Source organism: Aedes albopictus, chromosome 1 (genome assembly GCF_035046485.1).
Source record: "Aedes albopictus strain Foshan chromosome 1, AalbF5, whole genome shotgun sequence".
Taxonomy (NCBI): Eukaryota; Metazoa; Arthropoda; class Insecta; order Diptera; family Culicidae; genus Aedes; species Aedes albopictus.
The window spans coordinates 48,171,736-48,199,713 of record NC_085136.1 but is presented as its reverse complement, the minus strand read 5'-3'; the positions used below and the strand labels follow the sequence as shown (position 1 = coordinate 48,199,713).

At 41.9% G+C, this 27,978-nt stretch overlaps 3 protein-coding genes and 1 long non-coding RNA gene across 5 annotated transcripts; 2 read left to right on the top strand and 2 right to left on the bottom strand.

Annotated features, from left to right (window-relative positions):
- Positions 1-87: 87 nt before the first annotated feature.
- LOC109397917 (uncharacterized) lies at positions 88-4,571 on the top strand. Of its 2 annotated transcripts, none has more exons than XM_062844431.1 (3): positions 88-276; positions 2,451-3,030; positions 3,101-4,571. In XM_062844431.1, exons 2-3 carry the CDS (start codon positions 2,474-2,476, stop codon positions 4,182-4,184), a joined length of 1,641 nt encoding a protein of 546 aa, XP_062700415.1. In that variant the 5' UTR covers positions 88-276; positions 2,451-2,473; the 3' UTR covers positions 4,185-4,571. The 2 variants fall into 2 exon arrangements, with proteins under 2 accessions (XP_062700415.1, XP_019525802.3); XM_019670257.3 differs by having other exon boundaries at positions 89-276; positions 2,460-3,030; positions 3,101-4,570.
- Positions 4,572-11,400: 6,829 nt separating this feature from the next.
- Positions 11,401-11,944, bottom strand: LOC134284919 (uncharacterized). Its single transcript, XR_009996011.1, has 2 exons — positions 11,827-11,944; positions 11,401-11,762 (listed from the first exon to the last, which is right to left on the bottom strand). It is a non-coding gene; the product is annotated as an uncharacterized LOC134284919 (long non-coding RNA).
- A 4,833-nt stretch (positions 11,945-16,777) lies between these two features.
- Positions 16,778-18,313, bottom strand: LOC115254576 (transmembrane protein 183-like). Its single transcript, XM_029852186.2, has 2 exons — positions 17,912-18,313; positions 16,778-17,848 (listed from the first exon to the last, which is right to left on the bottom strand). Exons 1-2 carry the CDS (start codon positions 17,964-17,966, stop codon positions 16,848-16,850), a joined length of 1,056 nt encoding a protein of 351 aa, XP_029708046.1. The 5' UTR covers positions 17,967-18,313; the 3' UTR covers positions 16,778-16,847.
- Positions 18,314-24,739: 6,426 nt separating this feature from the next.
- On the top strand, positions 24,740-27,752 carry LOC134284916 (basic proline-rich protein-like). The gene is made up of 4 exons (XM_062844478.1): positions 24,740-24,889; positions 24,975-25,087; positions 25,163-25,423; positions 26,031-27,752. Exons 2-4 carry the CDS (start codon positions 25,064-25,066, stop codon positions 27,600-27,602), a joined length of 1,857 nt encoding a protein of 618 aa, XP_062700462.1. The 5' UTR covers positions 24,740-24,889; positions 24,975-25,063; the 3' UTR covers positions 27,603-27,752.
- Positions 27,753-27,978: the final 226 nt, after the last annotated feature.

Sequence of the window (27,978 nt, the reverse complement as noted above, 5' to 3'; positions counted from 1 at the left end):
GGCCGGTAAACAGATAACGACCTTCACTATACATAGCTATAGTTACTGCAATGGGAGGGAACTCATTGCCGACGACCACACCGAAGTGATCGTTATTCTTGTAGGCGCTAGTTTCGGTTTGATCACGACGACGACAACATCCTTCTCTTAAGAGCAAGATCAGAAACTTCATTTTAAGCCATACTTCGATTAATGGTTGTGATATCGGTGGTATCGATCTATATACTGTTATCAACATATGGTCAGTTGCAAGAAACGGAAAAATTACCATAGGAGGTGTGTATCAATGATGCATTACGTTTGATGCGTTCAATTATGTCGATTCAATAAACTTCTGGAAGGTGATAATTATAGTAGAGTTCTAGTTGGGTCAAGCAGTTATCAAAAATGTAGTTCCAAGAGAACATTGAAAACAGTAAACACGGAATGGGAACAAAGCAGGCATAACAGAATTTTGATTGTTCCAAAACGTACCGTGCCGACGATTGTGCATTACCTACCAAAGATTGACCATCAATTGTTCTAGTTCTTCGTGGCGTAACATCCTAACTGGACTTGATGTTCTATGATTACCACTTCTTTAAAAATCACAAGGTAAAAGACAATGATTAGTGTGGAAGTATAGTGATGCACTTATGACACCTTAACCACAGACAAACAGACGCAACACTTGCGAATTTTCCATCGACCATGTTTTTAACGATCATTTTAAATTTTCATGGTTGTGGCTTTCACAACCAGAGGCGCGCGCATCGTTTTTCTATGCGTTTGCGTTTCACACTAGCGCTTTCTGTTGACGATATTGCACAACACAGTGATTCGTGCAGCTTTTCCACCAGGTGATAGTAGTGTGAGCTGGGCGATGGATTTCAATGAAAATCGTTCAAGGTGTTACGTCTGTTTGTCTGTGCCTTAACCCTTTGAAGCCAGATATTTTTCCAAGCGTTGTTATAACGGTAACTTCTTTTATTATGAAAGGTACGATTTATAATCTATCATGTCCAGTAAGGCTTCTGAAAGTTTAAAAGATATTATGAGATTAGTCGGGATATCCTAGAGGTCATCCAAACTGTTTTCAAGTTTAGATCCTAAAGGCCACGGGTGTTACGGTAACTTCTTTCAGTATACAAAGCTACGCATTGTAATCTATCATGTCCAGTAAAGCGCCGTCCACAAATTACGTAACGCTCTAGGGGGAGGGGGGAGTATGGCCAAGCGTTACGGCTCACACAAAAAATTTAGGATTTTCATACAAAAAAGCGTTACGGAGGGGGGAGGGGGGTCCAAAATTGTCGATTTCAGCGTTACGTAATAAATGGATGCTGCCTAAGTCGACTGAAAGTTCTAAAGACAGTATCAGATCAGTCGGGACATCGTAGGTCATCCAAACTGTTCTTGAGTTTAGAACCTAAAACCTACGGGTGTAACGGTAACTTCTTTCAATATACAAAGCGTCGATTCGTAAACTATCATGTCCAGTAAGTCTTCTGAACGTCCAAAAGACAGTAACAGAAATGTCGGAATATCCTAGGTCATCCAAACTGTTGTTGAGCTTAAATCCTGAAGTCCATGGGTGTAACGGTAACTTCTGTCATTATACAAAGCTTCGATTCGTCGTCGGGATATCCTAGGTCATCCAAACTATTTTTGTGTTAAGATCCTAAAACCTACGTGTGTAACTATATCTTCTTTCATTATATAAAGCGTCAATTCCTAATCTATCATGTCCAGTAAGTCTTCTGAAACCTCAAAAGACAGTATCAGATCAGTTGGGGTATCCTAGGTCATCCAAACTGTTCTTGAGTTTAGATCCCAAAGCCTACGGGTGTAACGGCAACTTCTTTCAATATACAAAGCTACGATTCGTAATCTATGAAGTCCAGTAAGTCTTCTGAAAGTTCAAAAGACAGTATCAGATCAGTCGGGATATCCTAGGTCATCCAAACTGTTCTTGAGTTTAGTTCCTAAAGCCTACGGGCGTAACGGTAACTTCTTTCATTATACAAAGCTTCGTTTCGTAATTTATCATGTCCAGTAAGTCTTCTGGAAGTTCAAAAGACAGTAACAAAACTGTTGAAATATTCTAGGTCATCCAAACTGTTGATGAGCTTAGATCCTGATGTCTATGAGTGTAACGATAACTTCTTTTAATATACAAAGCTTCGATTCATAATCAATCGTGTCCAGTAGGCCGTTCCTTAATGAGCAATAATTAGAACTAGAACTGGTTTAAGTTCATTGTTGGAAAATGATCGTTTTAGCTAAAAAATGATCGTGTTAAATTTGAAGTTCATAGCTCAAGGCTAAGTGGTCCCTCAAGGGCCTAAAGTTGTCAAAAATTGTATGGCGGTAGGAATCACCACAGTTATGCTAGACGCTTCTTTTAGGTTGTTGAATCCCCATCAATCCAAAACCGTAGAAAACATCCAACTTAATATTAACGTTATTAGTGCTTTCAGTTTGACCCCACGCCATGCATTCTCCACGTGACGTCTTCACGTTCTACGATCCTGCCACGAAGATATGGCGAGGCAACAATATTCAACCCCTCTACAATCCGAACCAATCGCTGGGCGCTTTCATGCTGACCGTACTCAACCACAACCCCCAGCAGATAGCCCAAATTAGCGTTGACACCGGCGCTCGAGTGACCTGCGGCGAGATGCGCCTTCGAACGATCCGTGTCGCCCAGAACCTGACACGGATGGGCTACGGACCAGGGAATGTCTTCACCATGGCCGTTCGCAATGACGAACACGCAGCCCCGGTCCTGTTCGCCTGCTTTGCTCTGGGCATTCCGGTCAACACCCTGGATGCCTCGTTCAAACGCGATGATCTAAGTCACATGCTCAGTCTCGTGCGATCCCAGGTCGTATTCTGCGATCGGGACACGTGGCCCGAAATGAAGATCGCTCTCGAAATGACCAAGAACGACGCAGTTGTGTTTATGGTCGGGGAAGGCGGCAGCCAGGAAGGATGCAAACATGTTGAGGAACTGCTGACAGAAACAGGGAGAGAGGATCTTTTTGTGTAAGTATAGCGGTTCTTGAATTACTTCGTGTTGAATTACGAGCTCTCGATTTCATGTTGTTTTTCTCAGACCAGACCACTTTGAGGATGCGTCCACGCGAATGGCCGTAATTCTATGCTCGTCCGGAACAACGGGTAAACCCAAAGGCGTCTGCCTGTCGCACGCCAACTGTATTGCTAATCTGACTAACCTGACAGAGACCCGTTCGACGGATGTAATGCTCTGCTTCAGCTCGCTCTATTGGTTGTCGGGAATGTTCTTCCTGCTGATTGGAACCGCCGTAGGAGGAACACGGATCATCACGCGCGATGTCTTCAATCCGGCTTTGGCGCTGAACATCATCGAGCAGTACAAGGTTTCGGTGGCCTTCTTCCCGCCCGCTGCGGCTTTGGAACTTCTGAAGCATCCGCAAGCGCCTCGAACGGACTTTTCCAACATTCGTCTACTGTTCAGCGGAGGATCAGCCGTATCAGCGGAGCTGAAATACGCATTGGACAAACTCATACCGCACACAAGTAGTCGCGTGGGCTACGGAATGTCAGAGATTGGAGGCATTGCCACGTTCAGCGACGCGAACATCTACAAGGCTGGCTGCGCCGGATACCTAAGGCCTTTGATACAAGCCAAGGTCGTCGATCTGAATGGGGAAGCATTGGACATCGGCCAACAGGGCGAGATTCTATTGAAACCCGTCTACAAATTCTTGGGATACTATGGAAACGACGCAGCTACCTCGGAGATGCTGGACCCGGAAGGTTGGCTACACACCGGAGATATTGGGCGGTTTGACGAAGACGGTTTGCTGTATGTGGTCGATCGCAAAAAGGACATCATCAAGTACGGCAACTATCAAATTTCTCCCAGCGAGCTAGAAGCCGTCATCCAGTCCATTCCTGGAGTTTTGAATTGCTGCGTTACCGGAATACCGGTTCCCGGTAATGACCTCCCGGCTGCACTGATAGTGAAATGTGCCGAAGCTGAAGTCGATGCAGAAGATGTTCATAGAGTGATGAATGCAAACCTAGGCAGCTACAAGCAACTTCGTGGAGGAGTGTATTTTACCAAAGAGCTTCCGATGACACCTTCCGGTAAGATTCTTCGAAGACAGTGTCGAGAGATTTTGATTGAACACTACAATAATAGCAGTAAGTAGAAACTACGAAATATGTGTTGATTTTAACTTGTTTCAATTGTATGTTTTGTCTGAGATTTTTTTAAACTAGACACTTAAGCATAATGGTTTACAAAACAATGACTAAATGTAAGTAAGGTTAGGTATATGTAACACTGTTCAATTAAATAAAATCTTGATGTTTGTAAGTATTTTATTTAAAGTGTAGACGTGTGTATGTGATCTCTTATTCGAGATACCGATCATCCTCCGGAGGTATTGGAATCAAGCCGTAACTATTTTTACATAGTTTGTCTGAGGCTCAATTGCGTGTAACGCTTTGCGGATCCGAGATTTATTTTTCGAACATAATTACACGTCACACGTGTATCAAAGTTTGTACATACCGGGATCAGACAGGGAACTCGTGGCTGATCGAAGTTTAGTGATGGCCCGGCCAAACAAAATAAATTTAGCATTGAGCGATTATGTTTTTGTGCCGATGTTTTTTTACGTGTTACGTCTGTTTTTCTGTGTCAAAATCTTAGCTTTAACTTTGCTAACATTGCCCAAAAGTAATACAAATTCACTTACTTGATACTTGATGGGCTACAACTCGTAGCGGTGAGTCAACGCCGAATGAATGAAGCAATCACCTCCCCTCCACTGGTCTCGGTCCTGGACCAATTGCTTCCAGTCTCCACCCTGAATGTTTCGGGATCTGAGGTCCTCCGCAACTGCAACTGGTCCATCACGAAATCGACCGCCCATCCATGATTCCCTACTGAATATAGTTTCAGCTTGTCGTTCGCCCGGAATACGAGCTACGTGCCCAGCCCACCCTAACCTGCCGAATTTTATTCACTTCACTATATCCATCTCTATATATACTTGGTGCAACTCGTAGTTCGTGCAACTGTTGACTTTTTGTGAGATCTCAAAGCTTTGCTAGCTTCAGAATATCAGCAGCAAGATGAACAACCCAAGTAACATGTTTATGATCAATTAGTCTTGTAAAGGTTTTGAGAACCGCTACAATACTTTTTTGGTTTTATGATGATTCTAAGAACCTTTGGGTAGCCTCATTCATCAATTTCCCTGTTCGTACTGTGTTAACTTACCAACCTTAGTCTGTAGTGCCACATACTTCCCAAATAGAGGAGAAAGTACCTCTGGAGCCGACCTACTGATACCCTAGTCTGCAGTGTGGTGATCCGGTTTGATCCAGTGTTGGTAAAAACTCAAATTCTCAAATCTCATGGTTGAGTTGTTTCAGGCGCGTTTCCTGACTCGCCAAACTCACCGCCGAAAAAATATTGCATGAGTTGAATCACGATTTCATTCATTGCTTTATTTCTTGGAGTTCTTATTATTTTCATCGAAGTTTTTAGGATTGCATGATAGAATAAAAGCAAATCTAGCGTACAACCACATTATATGTCGTTTAAATTGATTTGGATTCGTTTCACAAGCGAACGAGATTTCAGGGCTTGACTCGTGAGAGCGAGATTTAACATGAAAATCAGAGTGTCTGTACGCACACTTCTCATTATGTGATTTGAGAATAGTTGGCTCTGAGCTCATTTAAATTCCTTGCGCACGAGACTCGTGGTATTAATGCACATCACATTAGCCGTGCGAGTTTCAATGAGACGTCTCAATGAGATAAGTTTGAGATCACCTGTCAGTAACCAAATCCCATATTGAGCAAAACAGTTTTTTTTTTCGAGAAAGGCCTGGAGATTCGTAACTCAGAGTCCAGAACCCTATAGGTTATGTTTTTGTACTAATCTTTTATTGTATTTTGCAGTTTAATGCGCTGTTGATGTATGCTGGAGAAATTAAACAGTAATGAGAAACTTGCGTCCCCAAATAATTTGAAAGTTCATTTCTTGAAGTCGAAGTATTTGCACAAAACCAGCTGTTATCTGAAGTTACTTGACGTGGACATGACCGGGGTTGGATCGATTAAATTTACTAGGCACCGAAAACTCTATTTTCCATCAATGTTCCATTTAATGTTCATTTAATGTATTATACTCAAGATATCATATAATTTCAGAATACACGTGCTATTCCAATAAATCTGTTACGACAATTTCATGCTTGAGAGTGTGGAAAAGTGTTGACATCCTTAATAAATGCCTGAAACTTCTGCTATTTATGCATTTGCATGGAGGACTGGCATCGTTTTGTTGCTTAGAGTATTATGAGTACTTCGAATTTAATTTTCAACTTTCGAAAAACCCTATAAGGCTGCTTTCTTCACATCGGGCCGGGACTGACCAAACGATAGGGTCACTAAGAACTATCTAAGAACTACGTCATAAGTTCAGCGGAAATCAAATCACTGACTAGGACACGGTCAAGCATCAACCCGTACGTAACCCGCAAGGGGGAATAAAATTCAATACAGCTTTGTTCAACTCCCGGCACTTGGATTTAAGCCCATCTTCATCCTTACGAAGTAGCACACAAATTACAGTTACAGGTTCAGTCATTTGAACTTCAGGTGTTATTAGGCTCATTGAGACGAGTCTCATGTGACGTCTCATGAGACTCGTACATTGGATATTTTTTGCGCGTACTATGATCTCATTGTTCCTCAATATGTTTGAGACACATTCTAAATAAGCGCATGGCTCACTGTCTCATCCATGTATACATGAGAAATCAGACACTCTGATGAAAATCTCGCGCGTGAGAAACGATTCAGAATCGCGCGAGAGTTTGCTCACGCAGGAGTGGTTGATGAGTGTGATTTGATTAGCGCCAGTCACACGGTGCATATATTGATCAATAGTTGGCCGTTTTATGGATGCATTGAATGTATAATATTGTTCAAAAATAGATTGACATCAATCATTCAACTTTTCCCCTATCTTCCGTTTGATCAACCACACAGCAATATTTCCCCTCCATAGCGCATTTTTCTTCAATTTTATCTACAATATTTCCCCACCTTCAAAATTGTTACATCAATCCTCTCGAAGATTGTTCAAACCATGGGTCAAATTATTCCATGGATCAATTGATTGGTTCAATGTTTCCCCTCCAGATCAACCTATCATTCTTTCAATGCAGCAGCGCGTGAACGAGAGCGTCATCATTGCAGAGCATTCTGCCGTGTTGCCGTATTTTTTAAAATTTAAATAAACAGCTATTGAAATATATTATACAAAAAAACTGAATTCAAATGTAATAAATCATCGAACAAAAAAAAACAATTTATGCAGAAGTAATGTAGTAAATTTATGCAAAGTTTATGTAAAGTAATTTATGCAGAGGTAAATGTAATGAACCCAACTATTACAATGCATTAGTGATAATAAACAGTTCACAACATTTTTTGTGTAATCTTCTAACTCGGTTCGTGTCCCACCGAACTTTGCTAAAAATTACTGGTGCACTGGCGGTCTCTAACACCAGTTAATTAATAATTTGCACATTATGGTGGTAACATGCTTAGCTGCGTTACCTATAAATTAGAAATACCCCCTTCTGACATATAACACCCTTCAGTATTAATTTTGTGTAATGTCGAAATATAAAGGTAATTCAGCAAGACGGCACTGCCGGTGTTTCGAGTCCCATCCCATGGGCTGTCCAAAAACTTTTCGTAATAAAAAAATATGTAAAATGTTTGATTATGTAAAAATGGTTAGAAGAAGAATTAATATGAATAGAAAATTCATTAAAAAAACATAAATAAAAATGTGGCAGAAATGCATTGTATACATTATCTTCCGCATTATTGGCTTTGGGATTGGTAGGACTCAAAATCAACCGCACACCCACCGACGACGCATTGATTCAATAAAAGGCTTTGCTTTGCTAGCTGTGCACGTATGATAAGCATGCACGGATACTTGTTTTTTTTTCTCTTTATGCATTAACTTCTCTCATACTGCCGGGAGATTTTCTCTCTGCTCGAGCCTCGGCTTGATCTATCTCTCTGGAAAGGGGTATTTGTCGAAGATATTGGATTGATACTTGGTTTGATCCTCGTGATTTCATCAATAATCCTTGAGAAAGAAATAATTGATGGAATGGTGGAATAAAGGAAACAAGAAAGCGCTGCCAAATAAACATTTTCAAGCACAAGTTGCGCATCGTAAATTTTCATTAGATTATTTAGGAATAATGTTTAATATTTAATATTTTTTTTTTTTTTTTTTTTTTTTTTTTGAAGAGTGACCAGGTGGAGCTGCAGGACAGCTGATAGCAAAGCCTGGACCCTTTCCCAACTTTCCCCCTACTAGGACCAATACTCACGATGGACTAGACGATGTCGTCAACTTGAGCAAAGTGTGTAGTAATTAGCATTGGGTCGTAGTAGTTTTTAAAAATACTGTTTTTAACTTTTCCCATCGCACTAGTGTTTTGATCGAATGGAAGCTCCAAAGATGATTTGATAATTGAACAATATTTCAATAATCGAAAATCTCCGAGTTCACTGGACAACATTCAGAGATAAAAAAGGGTGTCTATGTCTATGTTAACGCCTTCAGAGTACTATTCTTAAGAAATATACAAAGAGCAAAAAGAAAAAAATGTGTCGTAGCTAATTTTAAAGATTTCTTTGATATTTCTGAAAATTATTCGAAGACAGCTAAAAGATCTAGCGTTTTTAGCCGATATGGGCAACTAGTTTTTTCTGACAGCTTCCCCAAACAATAATCAGATAATATCCTCAGTTATTTTATAATACATTCTGAAAATTATTTCAAGCTGATTACCAATAGTGTCAATAACCGATGTTAGTCATTGACAACACCAGCATCATCCCCAAATAACTCTCATATTAGTGTTAGATAACACTTTTTGAGCTTCCATTCGATATTGTAAAGAAATTTGTCAAACCCTATTTGTCAAAATATAGTCAATAATGTATCAAATTGTGTTTCTAATTTCGCTAGCCGTCTTCTGCATATCTGTGATCATCTCAGTCCAAAGTAATATTATATCCATCGTAACCCTTTACAATGTCAACCGTCCTAAGTCCTAACTAAATTCCTGCTTTTTTTGATCAGTGAAATAATACCGTCTAAGATATAAAAACAAAAAGTTCAGTCAACTGATTTTTGTCAAAAATAAAAATGATAATGATTATTTGTCAACTTTTATAAATTCACAAAACCTATGAAAAAAAGAAATACAAATATAAACTCCTATAATCAACAGTTTTATCTCTATCTAATCAGTCCATAATTTTCTAATTGTAATGAATCTAATCTGTAAGGCTGTAAGTCAACTTATCCTAGCGTCCCCTGTCCTGTGTACTAACGAATGATGAGTGTAACGCAGAGACCTCCTCTACCCACTCTTGCGTTACGTTAAATTTAACAATTATTGTTAAATTTGAGAAAATTCAAAGAATGCAAAGATTAGGTCTATGCAAGCTGAATTATAATTTGTTTTTGACTTGTGATAAATGCACGACGGATACTCCTTTGGTTCCCATTAGCACTTACGGCGATTCCTTCACTTGCGCTCAACTCGTATACTAGATATATCTAGCTCAAAGTCCAAGCGGTGGAGAATGAACTGGCGCTAAAGTGCTTATGGGTTAAGCCCTCCCATCGCGTCAAGATCGAATATCCAGGGGAGGGTCGAATATCCAGGGGAGGGTAATGTTTAATATTTAATATTGGTTCATTATGTTTTATATCACATCTTTAATTCCCACTAACGTATATGCGATTTTCTAGTGCCTTTAGTATAAAATGCTAGAAAACTCAGTATATTTTCGACAGCTTTGTTCTTTTCGTCATGGGGTGTTATCTAAAGTCTGATAAACTGAAAGTTGGCGTCACATCTTTGCCAATCAAACTGTTAACAACTAAGTTTCAAGATATTTGGACGACAAAAAACTCTTATGGCAAAGAGAGAAGCACTGCCAATAATACACAAAGTCACTCTCAAGGCATATAATTTAATCATAGTTCAGTAATCAATCTAGCAATAGATAAACCTGTTAATAACGGATAAAGCAAACATTTTCAATTATAGCCGAAACAAACAAATCAATATGGCAATAACCTCTTATCAGCCTTTGTTTTCCAAACCTCTACTGCTTTAAATATTTACTATGACATTAGCAAAAATCAAAACTTGTTCGAACCTAACTATTATTTATTTATTTATTTATTTATTTTTAACTTTAAATTTTGTAAGAGGGAAAAGCCCCTTTGAGTGATTTCCAAATTTACATGTTGAAGTTCGAACCTAACTGTTAATACTTATTGTTTAAGCTCCATTTTGTATGAAGTATTTTGGTTCACCGGTAGAAGTTCATAACTTGTGTTAGAAATTAAAAAAAACATCAACTTTCTCAAGAAATTAGGAAAAATAGCATGATGAATTAGTAAATAGATCCACTATTTTTCAATTTATCATACTTATCCGAGAGATTGGGTTCAATATATAAGAGTTTATGAATGCTTACAAAAAAATGAATATGACGTGGTAAATAACCAAAATTATCAAAACATTATTTTTTCATAATCATTAATGGAATTGAATAAGCAAGTGAAATATCGAAATTTGCACTTTTATAATGATCAAGTCTTTATTTTATTTACAATGCAAAAACGTGACACTTTATTTATTTCTAAAAATTTGCTTCCAAAGCATTCCATAAAATTCAATTGAGCTGGCCATCATGAACGCCGTATAACACGCGCTGAATGATGGTGAATTGCTATCTCTTCCTCACTGATGGAATGGTCTTCGCTCAATCTGCTGACTCTTTTACCCTGCTGGATTGATCGAATAAAACAACTCAAGGGGAAGGTTTGACGGACTTGGATGATCTTGATGGTTTGGTCAAACTGGATGATAGCGGTGGTTGGATCAATCTTTCGGAGGGGAAATATTGAGGATATGATCACCAGCCTCAATCCTCGCTTTTGCAGGTTGGTCAGTATTTACATCAAGATTCAACATTATTATCCATGTTTTCCTCAATAAAAATGCATGCAATACATTTAGCAATATTTCCATCAAATTGTGTTTCTTGATGAAGTTGAAGGAAAGATTGAACCTCTTGGTTGAATCAACTTATTGATAAGTGTAAATGGCACTATTGTGAGTTTACCAACACTAGTTTGATCAACTACTAACAAGAACTTCTTCTCCCGACACAATCGTGGAGAGGCAGCGATAACTCGATCTCTAGTAACAACGGTTGCCGAATTCTTCCCTCTTATCCCGATGACTGTCGCCAAGTTGTTAGTTATGTATTTAATCCAGCTGATACTGCTCCAAAATCCAAACTCTTTATTGCAAATTAAGCAGAACAAAACAATAAAATTCAGTGGTTACTCATTGAAAGGGTAGTTAAGAAAAGGCGTTCAATGAGGGCACATTAAACATATCTGAACAAATTACCTACCATCTGCAGCCACAGGGAAGCACACCTTGTTTTTGTTGCCTTGCATTACGCTCGGGTTGCGCACCGAACATGGTTTCGGTAAGAATCAGTTCCCTGCCTAGTTCCTGTATACGTTTATCGATACCTTCCAGCAGCTGACGATTGGTGCAACCCTGCGCAATCAATTTCATTTTCATATTCATCATATGTGCATAGTTGTTCCTGATGACTGAGCCAAACATATTCTAAAAAAATAAAGTTTAACGTTAACATTTGCTGCCCATCCGATTATTCATATAGTAGACAAACCTGAAACTGTCTAATGCCGCCGTTCTGCGCAGCACCCTCGTCATTATCCTTGCTGATGCAACCTTTTCTTTTCTGGTGGCTTTTGCCAGTCGGATCTGCTGGCTTATTATCGTTCCTGTGGGAATATTTCGGAAATAAATAGATATTTTATCACAGCAACAGATAAACTCATTGCAAGTATAGCAGATCAATATAATGAAATTCAGCGGTTACTCATTGCAAGGATCATCAAGTAATGAGTGCCATTCGGCCGAACACCATCTGACCAAATGGGTCATTTGGTAGAATTGTTATCAAAAGAATTTCGCAGACTTTTTTGACATTCTAGCCAGGGATGTTTTCGATCACTTGGCAATCGTTTGACTCATTTGTCCATAATTCAGTTCAGAAGACTAACATTGAAATGTTGTGTTCGGCAAAGTTATAGATTAATGTTTTTCCTATAATTATCACTAAGGAAGCCATATTCTAACTTTCATATACGACGATGAAGCGCAAGTGCTACCTACTATCGTTTAGTAGGAGTAGATGGTACTACATAACACTTTTACGCCGTAATATTAGAGTTAGAATATGGCGTCCTTGGTGATAATTATAGGAAAAACACTAATTTACTACAACTTTGCCGAACACTACATTTCAATGTTAGGCTTCTGAACTGAGTTATGGACAAATGAGTCAAACGATTGCCAGGTGATCGAAAACATCCTTGATTCTAGTTGCCAATCATCAGAAATAGGGTGCCTGTACCAGTTATCGCACTACCTAAGAAGAATTATTTCTACAAAAATAAGAAGTCCGTCGAATGTCATCGATAGGTCAAAAGATTGATCAGTTTTCATACTTTACAGGAAAAATATAGAAACTAGACCAAAACTACTTTGAGTATTTATTACGGCGTGTGCCTATGATAGGAACCCTGTACTGCCCCTCTTCGCATGTCAGTCCCATGTCGTTTCTAATATAAATCATATTTTTGTCACTCGCGAGGTCATTTAAAACAAATTTGATATTTTTACCGCTTCATTTCACAGCTGAGTATGCTATGAAAAGGTTATGCATGAAGTGAATAGGGGCCGTACACAAATTACGTCACGTTTTTAGGGGGGGGGGGTGGGTTTGCAGAACGTGACCACCCTTACATAAAATATTGAGGTCCCATACAAAAAAGTGTGACATAGAGGGGAGGGAGGTTGAAAAAGGTCGATTTTTGCGTGACATAATTTGTGTATCACCCCATACATTTTTTTGAAAATAATTGGAGTTATAGCACCAAAGGTAGGCGCTTTGAAAAACAACATGGGACTGACATGCCAAGAGGGGCAGTGTACCAGTTATGGACACATTTGTTAATTTAGGTTCCACTTCGCACTATTTACATGCATTCCTTTGGGATTAGTCATAACTGGTACACTATGGCGAAATAGGGTGCAAGGAAGCCGAAAAATTAAGGAAAATGATTTATTTCTATCGTAATTTGAGCAAATTGTGAAGTTTTGATGATTGCAATCATCATTTGTGAACGTGATCTGTTGTTCACAAAATTTTTCTTGTTGATTTGCATCATTAAAGTTTTAAAATCGACTATGGCGAATTTGAGGTACTATAGCCATAACTGTTACACTGAGCCTATTTTCTTCTGTTTATCAAGGGCAATTATTTCTAGTTTGGCCATTCCAGGGATGCGTTAGCGCTGAAACTGCCAATATTTTATCAGAAATTTCACCTTCTTAACCTTCCGTAACTTGCGCGGTTGACTACCTGCGTCAGCACCACGATAATGCTGAGTACAAAAAGCGAGATTTTTTCAACGTGTTGTACAAAATACAACAGCGCGATCGCTCGAGGGTTAAAATAATAAGCCGTTATTTCGAGTTATATATAATCAGTTATATATATCAGTTATATATATCAGTTATATATATCAGTTATATATAATCAGTATACTGATGTGGAGAACAGGGGCAAATAACTTGAGTTTATCATTAAATTTTCGGCCTAATGACCCGGAGTCTTGTATCAGTAGGTATTATTGTAGTAACGCCGGTATCTGAAAATTAATCCAAGAATTCCTTAAAACATTGTACAAAACATTTTTTGGAAGTCCATCCAAAAATTCCATGAAAAATTCGTGCAAAGTTTTATTACAGATATGAATTCGTTCATATTTTTTCTAGATATTCCTACAGAAATTGTTCCAGGAATTTGTTAAGAAAGCTTTCCTGGGATTTCCTAAGGAATTCTTCATGGAGTTACTTTCAGGATTTCCCATGGGATTTCATCAGAAATTCCTCCAGGTTTTCTTCCAAGAATTCCTCGAGCGATTTACTCGTGATTTTCTTCTGTGTTTCTTTCAGGAACAACTACATTTTAAAAATTCCTCCAAGGATTTCCCCGGGAATTGTGTTTAGAAGGAGTTCCTCTTGGAATTCTTCCAGGAACTCTTGCAGGAATCCTTCAGTGACTGTATAGGGATTCACTTAGGAATGCCTCTTGGAGTTGCTTCCAGGATTCCTCCTAAGGTTTCACCATGAACTATTGCTGGGATTTTTAAGAAACTGCTGCAGGGATTCCTCAAGGAAGTCCTCCACGAACTTTTCTTAGGATTCTTTCAGGATTTCTCCAAGAGCTAAACTATTAAGACTTTTGTGTTGTTTTCTATTGATATTACGCTTCTTTTTTTGTTTGAGCTTTTGTTATAAAAAAGAACAACGTATGAAAAGAACACCGCTAGCCATGATGGTCTCCTATAGCGGAAGGTCCGAAAGAGCTTGAAACTATTGAGAAATCATCATGTCTACAGGTCGTAAGCCCTGATAAAGTGTGGAACGTTTTGATGGCTGTTATCCCTGACCATCATGTCAAAACCCAGGGATACCCAAGTGACCATACTGTTAGGGTGTAGGGGTTGCATGTGTGAGGCGCATATATTGACAGGCATTGCTATGAACCGTTAGGGCTGAGTAGGGTCGAGGAATGGATCTACGATTGCTGAATTATACTGAAGAAGTCGTGATTCAGCAGTGGTGGCACCGCTTTCCGCTTTTGTTCGGCCTTGGTGGTTTGTGTGGGGTGGTGCGTGTCGGTGTGTGTGTGCTTTGTGCATGCGGTGCTTACGGCTTCAGCAGGGTGGTTACTTGGGTAGTGTGGGATAATTGGGTTTGGGACTGAGGGGGTCGTCGTTGATAAGGCCGACATCATTGAGTGCTCAGTGTTGGCGGTTGTATTGGTGACGATTTCTTCAGCCTTAAGATCTCATTTATACCACGCACAGATTTTTGGGAAGAGGGAGTACTTTGTAATGCAAGAGAGGGATTTAAACTCTGCGTTACGGGTTGGGCGAGGTCATGCAGATAGACTCAACCCAGGTGACCGTGCGGCTCGGACAGTGATGCATGAATGAGTGCGGTGTGGGTGAGGTGCGCTGCCATGTGGGTGCAGTTGAGTCCGGATTGGAGTGGAAAGAGGCCCTTCTCTACCCTAGATCGGTTTCGGTTGTACGGGCGGGGTAGTGTTTGTCTTATTTGTGACGTGTTGTGCGTGATTTGCGGCCCGAGCTGCGTGGTTACTTGGGAAGTATTGTGCTCTGCAATCTAGATTTTGGTTTTAAGGTGAAGCTTTGGCTGGGCGGTGCCTCGGATTTGTTAGGCGCTGGTCGTGAGAGCTGGAGACAGTTTGTGCTGGAGGGTTTGTTCGATTGGCTATTCACTGGTGGTGGCCAGTCGATCGACTGTTCGCGCAGCCTGTCATTTGGTTCTTGGGGTTTGTGCTCTCGAGATTCGGGGCGTTGCTTCATTGTATCTTCGCTTTAATACTAATATTCCTTGTTTGATTAACTGACTATTATGTACAGGCGCTTAAGTCATTCTATTTCATAGATTGCCAGATTTATGGGTAATGGTTCAATAGGGTGTTAGCAATCAGAGTGGATTAGAACGAGTTGGCGCCTACAATACACCAACACTAACACACATACACCAATACTTACACGCACACATGCACCTACAACTAGCTGTAAAAGACCAGTGGGCGGGACAATGGTGCCTACCCAACAGTTGTAGGTGGGGTGTTTGGCTTAGCTACATGACTTGGTCCGGCAAGCCCATAAACATCAATTGGTAGACGTATTGCCTAGTGAAAAGACAACGCAGATTGGCGAAAGCCAGGGGATGCGTTGATAATAGCAGAATAGCAGAATAGCAGAAAAAAGAACAACGTATGAAAAGTTATTTTGTATTATAGATGTGATAACTAAACTTGTAAATATGTCGCTGATTGCTCATGACATGTAGCCGCAATCTAATCACCTACATACATTTGCACAAGATCACAATTAGGTTAACACACTAGGTTAGATATCACCAATAGTAGGACCACAATACTCGGTTTGAGGCTGACGCTCTTCATACTCGGTCACACCCAATGCTTGCCAGATCACGATCACCCGGGTTTATCCACCCTGCGTTCTGTGCTCCACGCCTTCTCGTGCCAACCGGATCAGTAATGAACACCAACTTTGCAGGGTTGTTGTCCGGCATTCTTGCAACATGCCCTGCCCACCGTATCCTTCCGGCTTTGGTCACCTGCAGGATGGTGGGATTGCCGTAGAGTGCAGCGAGCTCGTGGTTCATTCTTCTCCGTCATACACCGTCCTACTACACACCGTTAAAGATAGTCCTTAGCACGCGTCGCTCGAAAACTCCGAGTGCTTGCAGGTACTCCTCGAGCATGGTCCATGTTTCGTGTCCGTAGAGAACCACGAGAGTATAACATGGCAGTGTTACAATGTAGACATGGAAAACTAGGTGAACCAACAAAATTGCAGAGGTTCTGAAAACTGCGAAGGGCCATGCGGATAACTCGAGTATTGGAAGTGTGTGGAAGTGAAAACATTGATTTTCGAATTGTGCATTCAGTGGTTCCCAACTGAGAAATGGAACAACAATCCTACCAGTGTTAAAGCTCTCATTTTATTTTCCATCACAATCTCATCCCGTTACGACCCCCCTTTCACCGCTTGTTCAATCCTCCCAGTGCCAATATACATCGTTCGGATCGAATTCCAACTGCTGCTGCTGTTGAAACTCATCCGGTTCCTCTTCCACTGCTGGTTTCTTCTCGATCGTCGGATCCTCCCGGTAGTACTCCGGGTTCCACCAGTCCAGCAGGCGTACCCTTCGCACTGGCACGAACACCATCTCGTCCACTATCCGTTTGGAATAGTCGGCCATCTGCAGTCGCACCTTGTAGTTGGTAAAACCTTGGGCTAGGGTTTGTGTGAAGGATTTCACTGTTAGCTGTTCGTGGTACTGCGGCAGTAGATGCATGGTGTTCGTCGTGATGATCAGAATTTGGCAACCTTCCTCCGGGTTTGCGTACATGTCCCGTAGATATTCCAGCGACTCTCGTTGCTCCTGCATCCGAGCCGACTGCGCAGCTCGACTTCCCGGAATCAAACGAGTTTTCAATTTGAAACAATAGTTCCATCCGGATTTGCACTTGGTGTACCAGGAGAATATAAGCTGCCGACCTGTCACTCGGTGGGGATCGGTAAAAGCCGACGCAGCGATCCGATTCACAAACGGCTGATAGGTGTAGTACAAGGCTCGAACGGTACGTGCCCGGAGGCCTTTCATCAGTACCATACAGTCCGGCTGGAGCCACCGGGGAAGGTCCACATTCCGATCGTAGTGCTTCCTATAGAGATGGTGCCAAAATTTGGCCGATTGTACTACCTCGGCCGTTTTGCGACAGATTAGTGCAAAACGCCCTACGTCCTCCGGTCGAACGTGCTCCGATATGAGGAACCAGATGTCGATGGTATAGTCACAGTAGGTCACTTCTTCCGGCGCACCTGCGGTCTCCATCCCACTTGGATCGTTTCTTCGTTGGGTCGTCGTCGTCGAGAGCATTTCTTCATCCAGTACCTCATCGGTCTCGGACGCATTCACGGCTAGGACGTTTGACTTTGGAGCCCGAGCTTTCGATTGACCCGAGTGCGCGAAATCGTATATTGAAAAATCTAAAATAAAGAGGAAGATGTTCATTATTCCGTTCATGGGAGATTGAGACAACGACAACGTACCTCTGGAATTGGTGGATCCCCTGTTGCTGTTCTTCACCTTAACACAAACGGACATTCCCAGAAGTTCCTAGCGAAAACGACAATCAAACGGCACTGCCCCGGATTTTCCTGTTATGGACTGGTGCTATATTTCATAATCCGGATTAAAACCAAGTTGCTTCTAGAAGTGCCTTCTCCAGCGATTGCACCATACACAGATATCGTATCAAGCGAAAACTAAAATTAAATCAGTTTTGCTGGTTGCTACTTATAAACGTTTAGACTTCCAATTAAACCTAAAGGAATTATGTTAAAGCTCAAAACTTGGGGGAGGTCGTGAAATTCAAAAAGTGGTGATAAGTTTTGGGAAGCACCGAAGCAGCCAAAAATCGTAGAGAGAATCAAAACAGTGAAGGATGACACACCAGCCACAGAGACAGAAGTCCTTCTACCAGGACCACAGTTTGCAGTTTTACCTTTAAAACGTCAAACAAAAAGTGAGTTCCATACACTGAGGGAAACTTGACTTTGATTTCACTGGTAATCTGGAGTAAAGTGTCTCGAGTATACCAAAGTGGCGAATCCTGGTCGTTTTGACAGGTCTCCTGCTCGATTGGAACTATGGGGATGACAGCAAATCGGCTGTTCCAATTTTGACGTTTCTCCTCTTTGTTATTCCAGACTCGTTAATCTGGAGTAGATTTTTCCATAATGGCTATAGTTTCCACTTCTTGCGTATTTATTTTTTTTTTATTGTAGTCGCGGTTGAAACCCGAAGTTTCCCTACACCCGACAATCGAATTTTCTCAAAATCCATAACGTCGGACGCGAGGTCGGACGTAGTGCGCTGGACAGCGGACCTGGCCCTCTATCCAGTGCACTGTGCCCGACGTACGTCCGCACACTGTTTGGGAGAAACATTGATTTTCGCGTGTCAAAAATTCCGATTTTCAACTGCACGAACCGTCTCTAGAGGAATTCTTGGATGAACATGTGGAGCAATTCCAAACGAAATTCCTGGAGGAATTCCTGCAGGAATACCTGAAGGAAACCCTGAAAGAATTCCTGGACAAAATTCTTGGATGAATGCCTGGAACATATTCTGGAGGAAGAAATCTTGAAGGAATTCCTAGAGAAATCTTTAGCAAATTTCGGGAGAAATTCTTGGAAGAACTCCTGGAGGACTTTTCTGAAAAATCGTTGGAGGAATCCCAGAAGCAATTGCTAGGCGAACCTCAGGAGGAATTCCTTGGAGGATTTTCTGGACAAATTCATGGCGGAATCCCTGGTGGAACTCCTGGAGAAATCCCTGGAGGATTTCTTGAAGAAATCCCCGATTGAATCCCTGGAGGAATCTCTAGAGGAATTCTGGGCGGAATTCCTGGAGAAATTTCTGAAGAAATGCCTAGAGGAATTCCCCGAAAACTATTTCATTAGGTTTTTTTGGATAAATCGTCGGAAAAATTTCTGGAGGAATCTCTGGAAGAATCTCAAGATAAGTCCCTGGAGAAATTTCTGAAGCAACTCCTAGAGGAGTTCCCAGAGGAATTTCTGGAGGAAACCCTGGAAGAAATCCCTGAGGAATCCCTGGAAAAAATCCTAGAGGAGCTCCTGAATCAATCTCTGAAAGAATTTCTGAAAGAATCCATGCAGGATTTTCTGGAGAAACTCCTGAATGAATTCCTGAAGAAATACCTGGGATAATCTCTGGAAAAAATCTTGGTGAAATTCCCGGAGGAGTCCCTGGAGGAATGCCTGGATGAAATTCTTGAGGAATGCCTAGAGTATTACCAGGAATAATTCCTGGATGAATTCCGGGGGCATTTTTGAAGGAATCCCTGGAGGATTTCTGAAGAAATCTTTGAAGGAATTCCTAGAAGAATCTCAGAAGAAATTGATGCAGGAATCGCTGGAGAAATTCTTGGAATAATTCGTGGATAACCTTCGGGAGGAATTCCTGAGAGAATTTCTTAAGGAATCCCTAGAGAACTTTTTGGAGACATTCCTGGAAAAATTGCCGTAGGTATCGTGGAGGCATTCCTAAAAGAATTCCTGGAGGCTTAGGGCAATCAAAAGAGAAATTCGTGAAGGAATGCCTCGATCAACCCCTGGAGAAATTCTTGGAGACATGCCAGTTGGGATTCCAGGAGGGATCTCTAGAGAAATTCCTTGGGAAATCTGAAGAGGAATTCCTGGAGGAATTCCTGTATACATTCCATGTTGAATCCCTGGAGGAATCCTTAGAGAAGTCCTTGGAGGAATTCCTGGAGGATTTCCTTGAAGAACTACTGGAGCGCTTTCAGGAAAAAATCCTGTAGAAATCTCAAGAAGAATTTCTTGAGACATCTCAAGTTGACTACCTATAAGAATCTCTGGAGAAATTCCTAGAGTGATCTCTAGAAAAATTGCTAGAGGAATTCCCGGATGAATCCCTGTAAGATTTTTTAGATGAATCTATTTAGAAATTCCCAGAGGAATTCTGGGGGAATTTCTGGAGGAATCTCAGGAAGAATTCCTGAAAAAATAATGGGATCAATTCCTTAGGGAATTTAAGAAGGAGTTTCTGAAGAAATCCCAGGAGGAACTTGCTGAAATTCCAGAGGAAATTTTGAAGGAATTCTTGGAGGAGTTTCTGGAATAATTCCTGAAGGAATCCCAAGAAGAGTTCTCTGAGGCATTTTCAAAATAATCCTGGAAGTTGTTCCCGAAAAAATCATACAAAGAATTCCCAGGGTAGTCCCTGGAGGAATCTTGGAGAAATTTGTGAAGAAAACCCATGATGAATCCTGGAAGTAATCCCATGCGGAATTCCTTAGTGAATCTCACGAAAGCTTTCTTAACGAATTTCTGGAAGAATTTATGTAGGAATCCCGGAATAAAAATTTGAAGAAATTCATGTTTGCAGTAATTTTTGGACGTATTATTGAAGGAATACTTGGATGGACTCCTTATGGTTTTTTAAGAAATTCCTGGAATAATTTGGGTTTTTAATTAAGAAAAATGTATTGATTTTTTTATTTTATACGAAAGAGCACCTTTTTCTGAACCACTATGATTTTTTTTTCAGATTTTTTGAACTTTATTTTGGTACCTAAAATCAATTTCAAATAGATTTTTCGAAATCACCTTTTGACAGCTGAGCAACTGCTTGACAGCTCCGCCCAGTACAAATTGCGACGAGGAGTGATTCGACAAATCGCTCCCATACAAACTTCATACTGATTTTTAAATAGGTCCCCGGGCACCAAAATTCATGAAAATTTGGATTTCGGCCCAGTTTTGCATGCAAATTCAGAATATGGAATTATCTCAACACCACTAAAGTAGCCCCTGCCCTTCGGTTCAGAAAGGGGTATGGGCGCGTTCTGCCAACTTGGTCGAGGCAGATTTCTTGTGAGAACAAGTTGCATACGGACATTCAAAAGTGCCTGAACGAAAAATGTTGCTTGTGAGGATCACTTGAAGATCGGATGAAAGATCATTCTTTTTTTTTTCTTAGAATATTCGCGTTCGTCTATTTGTTGCTCTTCGTGTTCGTATATTTTAAGTTTCATTTTCAACTGAGTTTGATGAACGCTGCTAGCCAGCAGGGATGATCTTCTCATCTGCATCCATTGAACCATTCTGAATGGCCGTCGTGAAAGTATCACCAAAAGCGCTACTAACATTTGTTTTATATTTCCATGTACCTGAGTACCATGAGTGATAGCAGTAAGCAGTGGTAGCAGTGGAAAATGGAAGAAATGCAGTACGACGGTGGTGCGATGCTGGATAAAATTATCGCTGGAGATAAGCATTGTTTGTACTCAGCCATGCCTAAACCGTGCTCCAAAGTGCCAGGAACGGATGCATGCATAAAGCACTAATCTACAAAATCCCGGCAAAAAGTTGAAGGCCTTAGTTCACATGGAAATTCAGCTGTAGACAAAATGTGGCTATGAGAGGATGTTCGTTGGAATATTGAAAGGACATTGTCAATGACAAAGCCAATGCAGCAGGAGATGGTGAAGTTTGACTACGAAGACGGTTTGCTAGAAACCACAGACAGCAAAATGACAAGCTTATCGTATTTCGATGGGAATGGCGATGAGGAAGAAGCAGCATTCCAAGAACATAACCAAAATTCAACCACATTTGCTTACCACAAAAAAACAACACGATCGAACGAAAACAGGAAAGAGCAACTCAACTTAGAAACAAAACCAGTATTACTGGTTTTGTTTTGAAGTTGAGTTGCAATGTTCAAAACGCTTACCCCAAACAAGCGACTCAAAGGTAAATTGCGTTGACCATTTAACTAACAACACATTCTCTTACAGCTCAATACACCACATCGATTTCCCACCTTTCCCAATCCTTAAGGCCACGCAAAACTTAAAAGCCGCATGGCTAAAGAGGTTGCTATTCCTACTACCAATGTCAAAGGTGTATTATGGACGATGCGAGTTCTCGGACTTGTATTGGAGACTTGGCCCAATGACCCCCTTGTGCATCAGTGAAATAAAATAAAATAAAATAAAATCTCAACACCACTAAAGAAGCCAATTTCTGCATAACAAATTCAAAACAGTAGTTTTGATTGCTCAATACTGCAATGCCTGTTTTCATATTCACATATCGGGCGCCCGATAAGGCTGACACAAATTTCGATTTTCTCTTATGTCACCGCCCCCTCGGAAAATTTTGGTCGAAATGCAACATTTCGAGCATTGGGCGTGACCGAGGATGGAGAGCGGCAGCCACAAACCGAGTATTGTGGCGTACTATTGTTGATTATGTCTTGTCTTAATGATGTGGAACAAATAAATGCATGCAACATTTTGAGGGGGGACACCAATAAATAATTCAAGAAATTTTAAAATTTTAAAGTGAAATTAGAGTTGCACACAAAATTTCTTCACAAATCCGATAAGTTTATAGATTTAGCCGAATTGTTTGGGTATTTCTTCGTCAAATACGTTTATTATTTATTGTCCTCCCCCTTAACGAGCCAACGAGTATTGTGACAAAAGAAGAAAACAAGATTTGTTCCGGCCTAACGTTGAGATAATACATTTTGAAGAAAAATGAAAATATAATATTTTTGAATAGGAAGAAAAATCGAATGTAAAAATTCGATTCGGTCAATTTTGTGGGGCTTCAACATCGATTCAAAAAATCGATTAATCGAAACAAGAACATCGATGTTGCGAACATCGATTTAAAATCGCCCAACGCTAGCCGAAATCCAATTTTCCATGATTTTGATGCCCGGGAACTTATTTCATACTTATGACACACATGTGATACAAGAATCACTGTACAATTGCGCTTGAAATGAGTGCCACACTGATAATTCTCTCTATTCAAAACAGTCTTGTTAAAATTTTCTTGACACTGCGTACCGTTGTACGAGAATCACACTCGTATCACATGTCTGTCTGGGGTATAAAGTTCTTGAAGTTTGTGGAATGAATCTGGCGGGCGTGATGGAACCTGGCACGTGCTCACACCGAGGACCTGGGATCAAATCCTAATTCTGATAAACTCACAAAATTTGGAAGGGACGTTAAATGGTAACGACGTAGGTCCCGAGATAAGCTTTCTAAATATCTCACTAATAAAGAAAAATAAAACAAAATTTTATATTTGTATGGGAGTAAATCATCCCTCGTTTGATTTTGTATTGAGCAGAACCGTAGAGGTTGGGAAGCTGTCAAAAGATATCAAAAATGAACTTTGAAATAAATTTTAGATTTAAAAAAAAAGTACTAAAACTTTGAAAAAAAATGTGATTCAGAAAAACGTGTGCTTTTGTATACAATTTAAAAATCAATAGGAAGCAATCAGTGAAGTACTAGATTGAAAGTAGTGAGCTGGATTTTTGTATGGTGAGATGATCAGTTCTCCATTTCTGCAATGAAATGGTGCAAACAACGTGGGTTATATGGTTTCTTGCCTAATTTGATGCTGTTTGAGCAAAAGTTTGGGTAACTGTGTTGTTGAAGTTGCAAGAAATAAATAATACAACAACACAGTTACCCAATCTTTTGCTCAAACAGCATCAAATTAGGCAAGAAACCATATAACCCACGTTGTTTGCACCATTTCATTGCAGAAATGGAGAACTGATCATCTCACCATACAAAAATTCAGCTCACTACTTTCAATCTAGTACTTCACTGATTGCGTCCTATTAAATAATTATTTAGATAATCCGTAAATAAATATTGCTTTTTTCACTGAAAATTTTCGATGCTTCGTTGAATTTCATGACGTTTTCTTCCAGCGACGGCTTCCGCGATACAGCAAATCGCCAAGTTCTACACTAACACAGCAAGAAATCTGTCAATATTTACTTAATACACGTGCATTTTCAGAGAAATGCTCTATTTGCATGAAAACAATCCACTCTCACAACTAACGGATGACCGCCGTCAAATATCAGGATTACCAACTGTCCGGCGTCGGCTGTCATATCTCTGTGTCGCCGAATCTGGCGCTGGGTCTTCGGCGCGGAAACCCAAAGGTGGGAATATTGTCTATCCGGTTGGAATCAGGACAGACATTCAATCAAAAATTGTCATTTTCTTGGTCCACAAGTGTCGCAACTGTTTCGCATCTAGTGCGCTGTGTTGCTGACAACAACGGGAAGGATGCGCACTACTTTTGACATGATTATAAAACGTCGCGAGTTGGGTCGCGTCGCAACTTGATTGTGCGAAGTCCGGTTTGGTGGCGGCCCGACAATAACTAAATTTGCATGGTGCGGACCAAACTTCGGTGAGTTCCTCAAGATATGCCTTTCGTTGCGTAATTTGTGAACGACGGTATCACTCGGCAGATCACTCACGCCAAAGCAAAAGAGAAGCGCACTGACAGTTCGTGAGTGCAATGCGCGTTCTATCCGTCACTCAGTGTTCTTTATCTGTGTGTTCAGGTGCTTGTTACCTCTAAATGGCGATTGTGCATAAGTTGTGCAGCTGCTGATTAATTTCGAGCAAATTCTGCTGAAATACGGTAAGTTTCCGAACCAAACTACGCTCCCGATGAAGTTTCCAAGTAGGGGATGGTAATGAGCTAATTTATTTCAACTTGGTCGCAGGAATTGAACGGTAAATCTACGATTCAAAATCGAACGCGTTTGAAGCGGAGAGCAAAATCTGCTGCACAAGCTCCAAACAAAAAACAAACATGTCGGTCGCTTACTCCCAGCAGGTAAGAGTGTGGGATTTTTGTCCGGTGCACTTGTATTCCGGAACAATTTTACTTAAAATTGATACTTAATTTCAGCAACAATCTCAACAGCCACCCAACCCGGGCAATCGCGGCGGCCCCGGCGGGCCGATGAACCGTGGCCAGGGCCCTCCGCCCAGTCCGATGCACATCCAGAAAATCCTGGATGAAAACGCCGGGCTGATCCAGACCATCCAGGACTTTCAGAACATGGGCAAGGCGCACGAGTGTATGTCGTACCATGTGGCGTTGCATCGGAACTTGGTTTATTTGGCCAATCTGGCCGATCCGCAGCATAACATTCAGGCGTTGCTACCGGTGAGTTTCGGAATGGATGGGGAAGCAGCGGAAGGGGAAGTAAATTTAAGAGCATATTCTTTAGTTTAGGAATTGATTGCAGTCCTTTGCAAAACTTGTTCTCTTGATAAGTGAATCAATCCCCAAGCATCGCGCAACATTTTTGCTAATTGCATTTTGAATTGGGTTGTTTAATGAATCAAATATTGCTATTTTCTATAGCCTAATCGAAAGAGCTAATTTTTCTGAGTATAACGTGATTTTATTGGACTCCAATACCTTTGTTTTGATGGTTAAATTAACAAAACCGTTTTAATTTTCGTGGATAGAATGACAGTTCAATCGATACAATGACAGTTCGACCCGAACAAAAAAATTTCCCCATACAAACTTTAAATGCATTTTAAAAATACTTCCCGGACTCCAAAAAATATGAAATTTTGGATTTCGACTAATTTTTGGGCGGAGAATCCGATTATGAAATAATCCGGATACCCCTAAAGAACCCAATTGCGCTGGCTGTATGGGGTAGCCTCTATCGGTACACATAACTAACCAGAATAAGGCATGAGGCTCCCAGAAGAACTAACCTTGTCTGTCATTTACTTTTACTTGATTTTCCCACCAGCCCCCTCATGTGCTTCAACATGGCAGTGGTCCTCCAATGCACGGAGTCCCTCCGGGTGCTGCGGCCCCAGGGCCAATGCCAGGACACGAAGGAGATCCAACTCATGGACCCCAAGCTCAAACTCCAGGGCCGAACCAATCAGCTGCTCCAGGAGGAGCACCTCCCGGTGGACCGGAACAGCCTCCACCATCGGTGCCGAACGCTCAGCCACCATCTCAACCACCAACTAGCCAGGCTCATCCGCCACCTCCGAATCAACAACCGGTGGGTAGTTATCGTGGAGGACCGCAAGCGCCTCCACCGACGTCTTCTGCTGGACAAACTGCTTCCAACCAGGGGCCCCCGGTTCCGGGACAACCTGGCAGACCGGGCGTCCCACCACAACAAGCCCCGATGCCACAGCAGAATCAAGGTTATCCGCCGCAACGTGGTCCTTATCAGCAGCATGGACATTATCCTGGTTATCCACCGCCAAACCAACCCTACCAAGGCCAACCAGGATATCCACCGTATGGCCCTCCGAATCCTGCCCAGGGTTATCCACCTAATGCTCCCCAATCCTACCATCACGGCGGAATGCCTCCAACGACGTCCGGATCGGGTCCACCACAAGGATCTCCATACCCCAGTGCTGGACCTCCCCAAGGACCTCAAGGTGGACCGCAACAGGGAAGCTATCAACAAGGACCTCCTAACGCTCCAGCATCACAACCGCAAATGTATGGCCCACCCGGACAGTATCCTCCACAACCTGCAGGAGGGCCTCCGATGCCTCATGCATATCCAGGTTATGGCAGCCCGAATCCTCCAAATGCCTATGGTCAGCCACCTTCCGGATATCCACCAGCAGGCGGTCAACCAAGCTATCCTCCACCACAACAACAGTATCCTTCCGGCTACCCATCAAGTCAACCCGTTCCACATGGTCCGCCAACACCGTCAATTCCAACTAGTGCTCCGAGTCAGCCAACTCCTCCAGCCAGTGCTCCATCAACTCAGTCAAGCGGCGCTCCTACTTACACTAACCAGTCCAGTCCAGCACCCGGTCAAACGTCTTCACCCAGTCCAAGCTCAAATGCTCCACCAGCAAGCGTTTCGCACGCCGCGATGCCTCCAACGACTTCCACCGGATATGCATCGGCAGCTCCCGGAGCTCCTGGGCCAGTACCCCCACAAGCTTACACATCTCCTCCAGCCACTGCTGGACATCCTCCGCAGGGTAGCTATCCACAACCGCAAGCTCCCCCTGGTCAGCAGCCTCCGGGTCCGCCGCAGTCATACGGAGCTACACCACCATCAACTCAGCATCAGCAGCCACCCGGCAGTTATCCCCAGGCCGCTCCCGGAGGACCCCAAGGACAAGGACCGCCGCCCGGTCCGGCACCGTATCCTCCACATGGCTACCACCAGCAAGCCTATTCCCCGATTCCGCCGCCACAAGGCCAGTATCAACAGGCGGCCCAAGGCTACCAATATCAGCGCCCGCCCGGTGGCCAAATGCCTCCGCCAGGACCGCAGGGACCTCCACCGCAAGGAGCCTACGGATACGGCTACGGACAACCGCCCCAGTAAGGAAGCTTCAGACCGCCGATCGGCCCGAGAATCTCAGATCGACAACAGGGAAGCGGGCCTCTCCTCCACTCCGCTCTCAACAAGAGCCCACACAACGAACAACAAGGCGCGCGCGCGCTGGCCACGGGCACACGGATGAAGCTGGATTTGATTTTCTCCGAAGTGAGTGTAGTGAAACGTTTATTTTTATGAGTTTTTTTTTGTGTTTTGCTTTTTGTTTTATCCAAGGACGACGTTGAGCGGAAATCTCCAACTTATGTATTCCAAATTGTCTAGAAGTTAGGTAAGCAAGTTTCACCTATCGATGATATTTCTTGTAGTATGTAGTAGGATCGTAAGCAGATTGATGTGTAATGTTGGATTCCATTTATGGTTA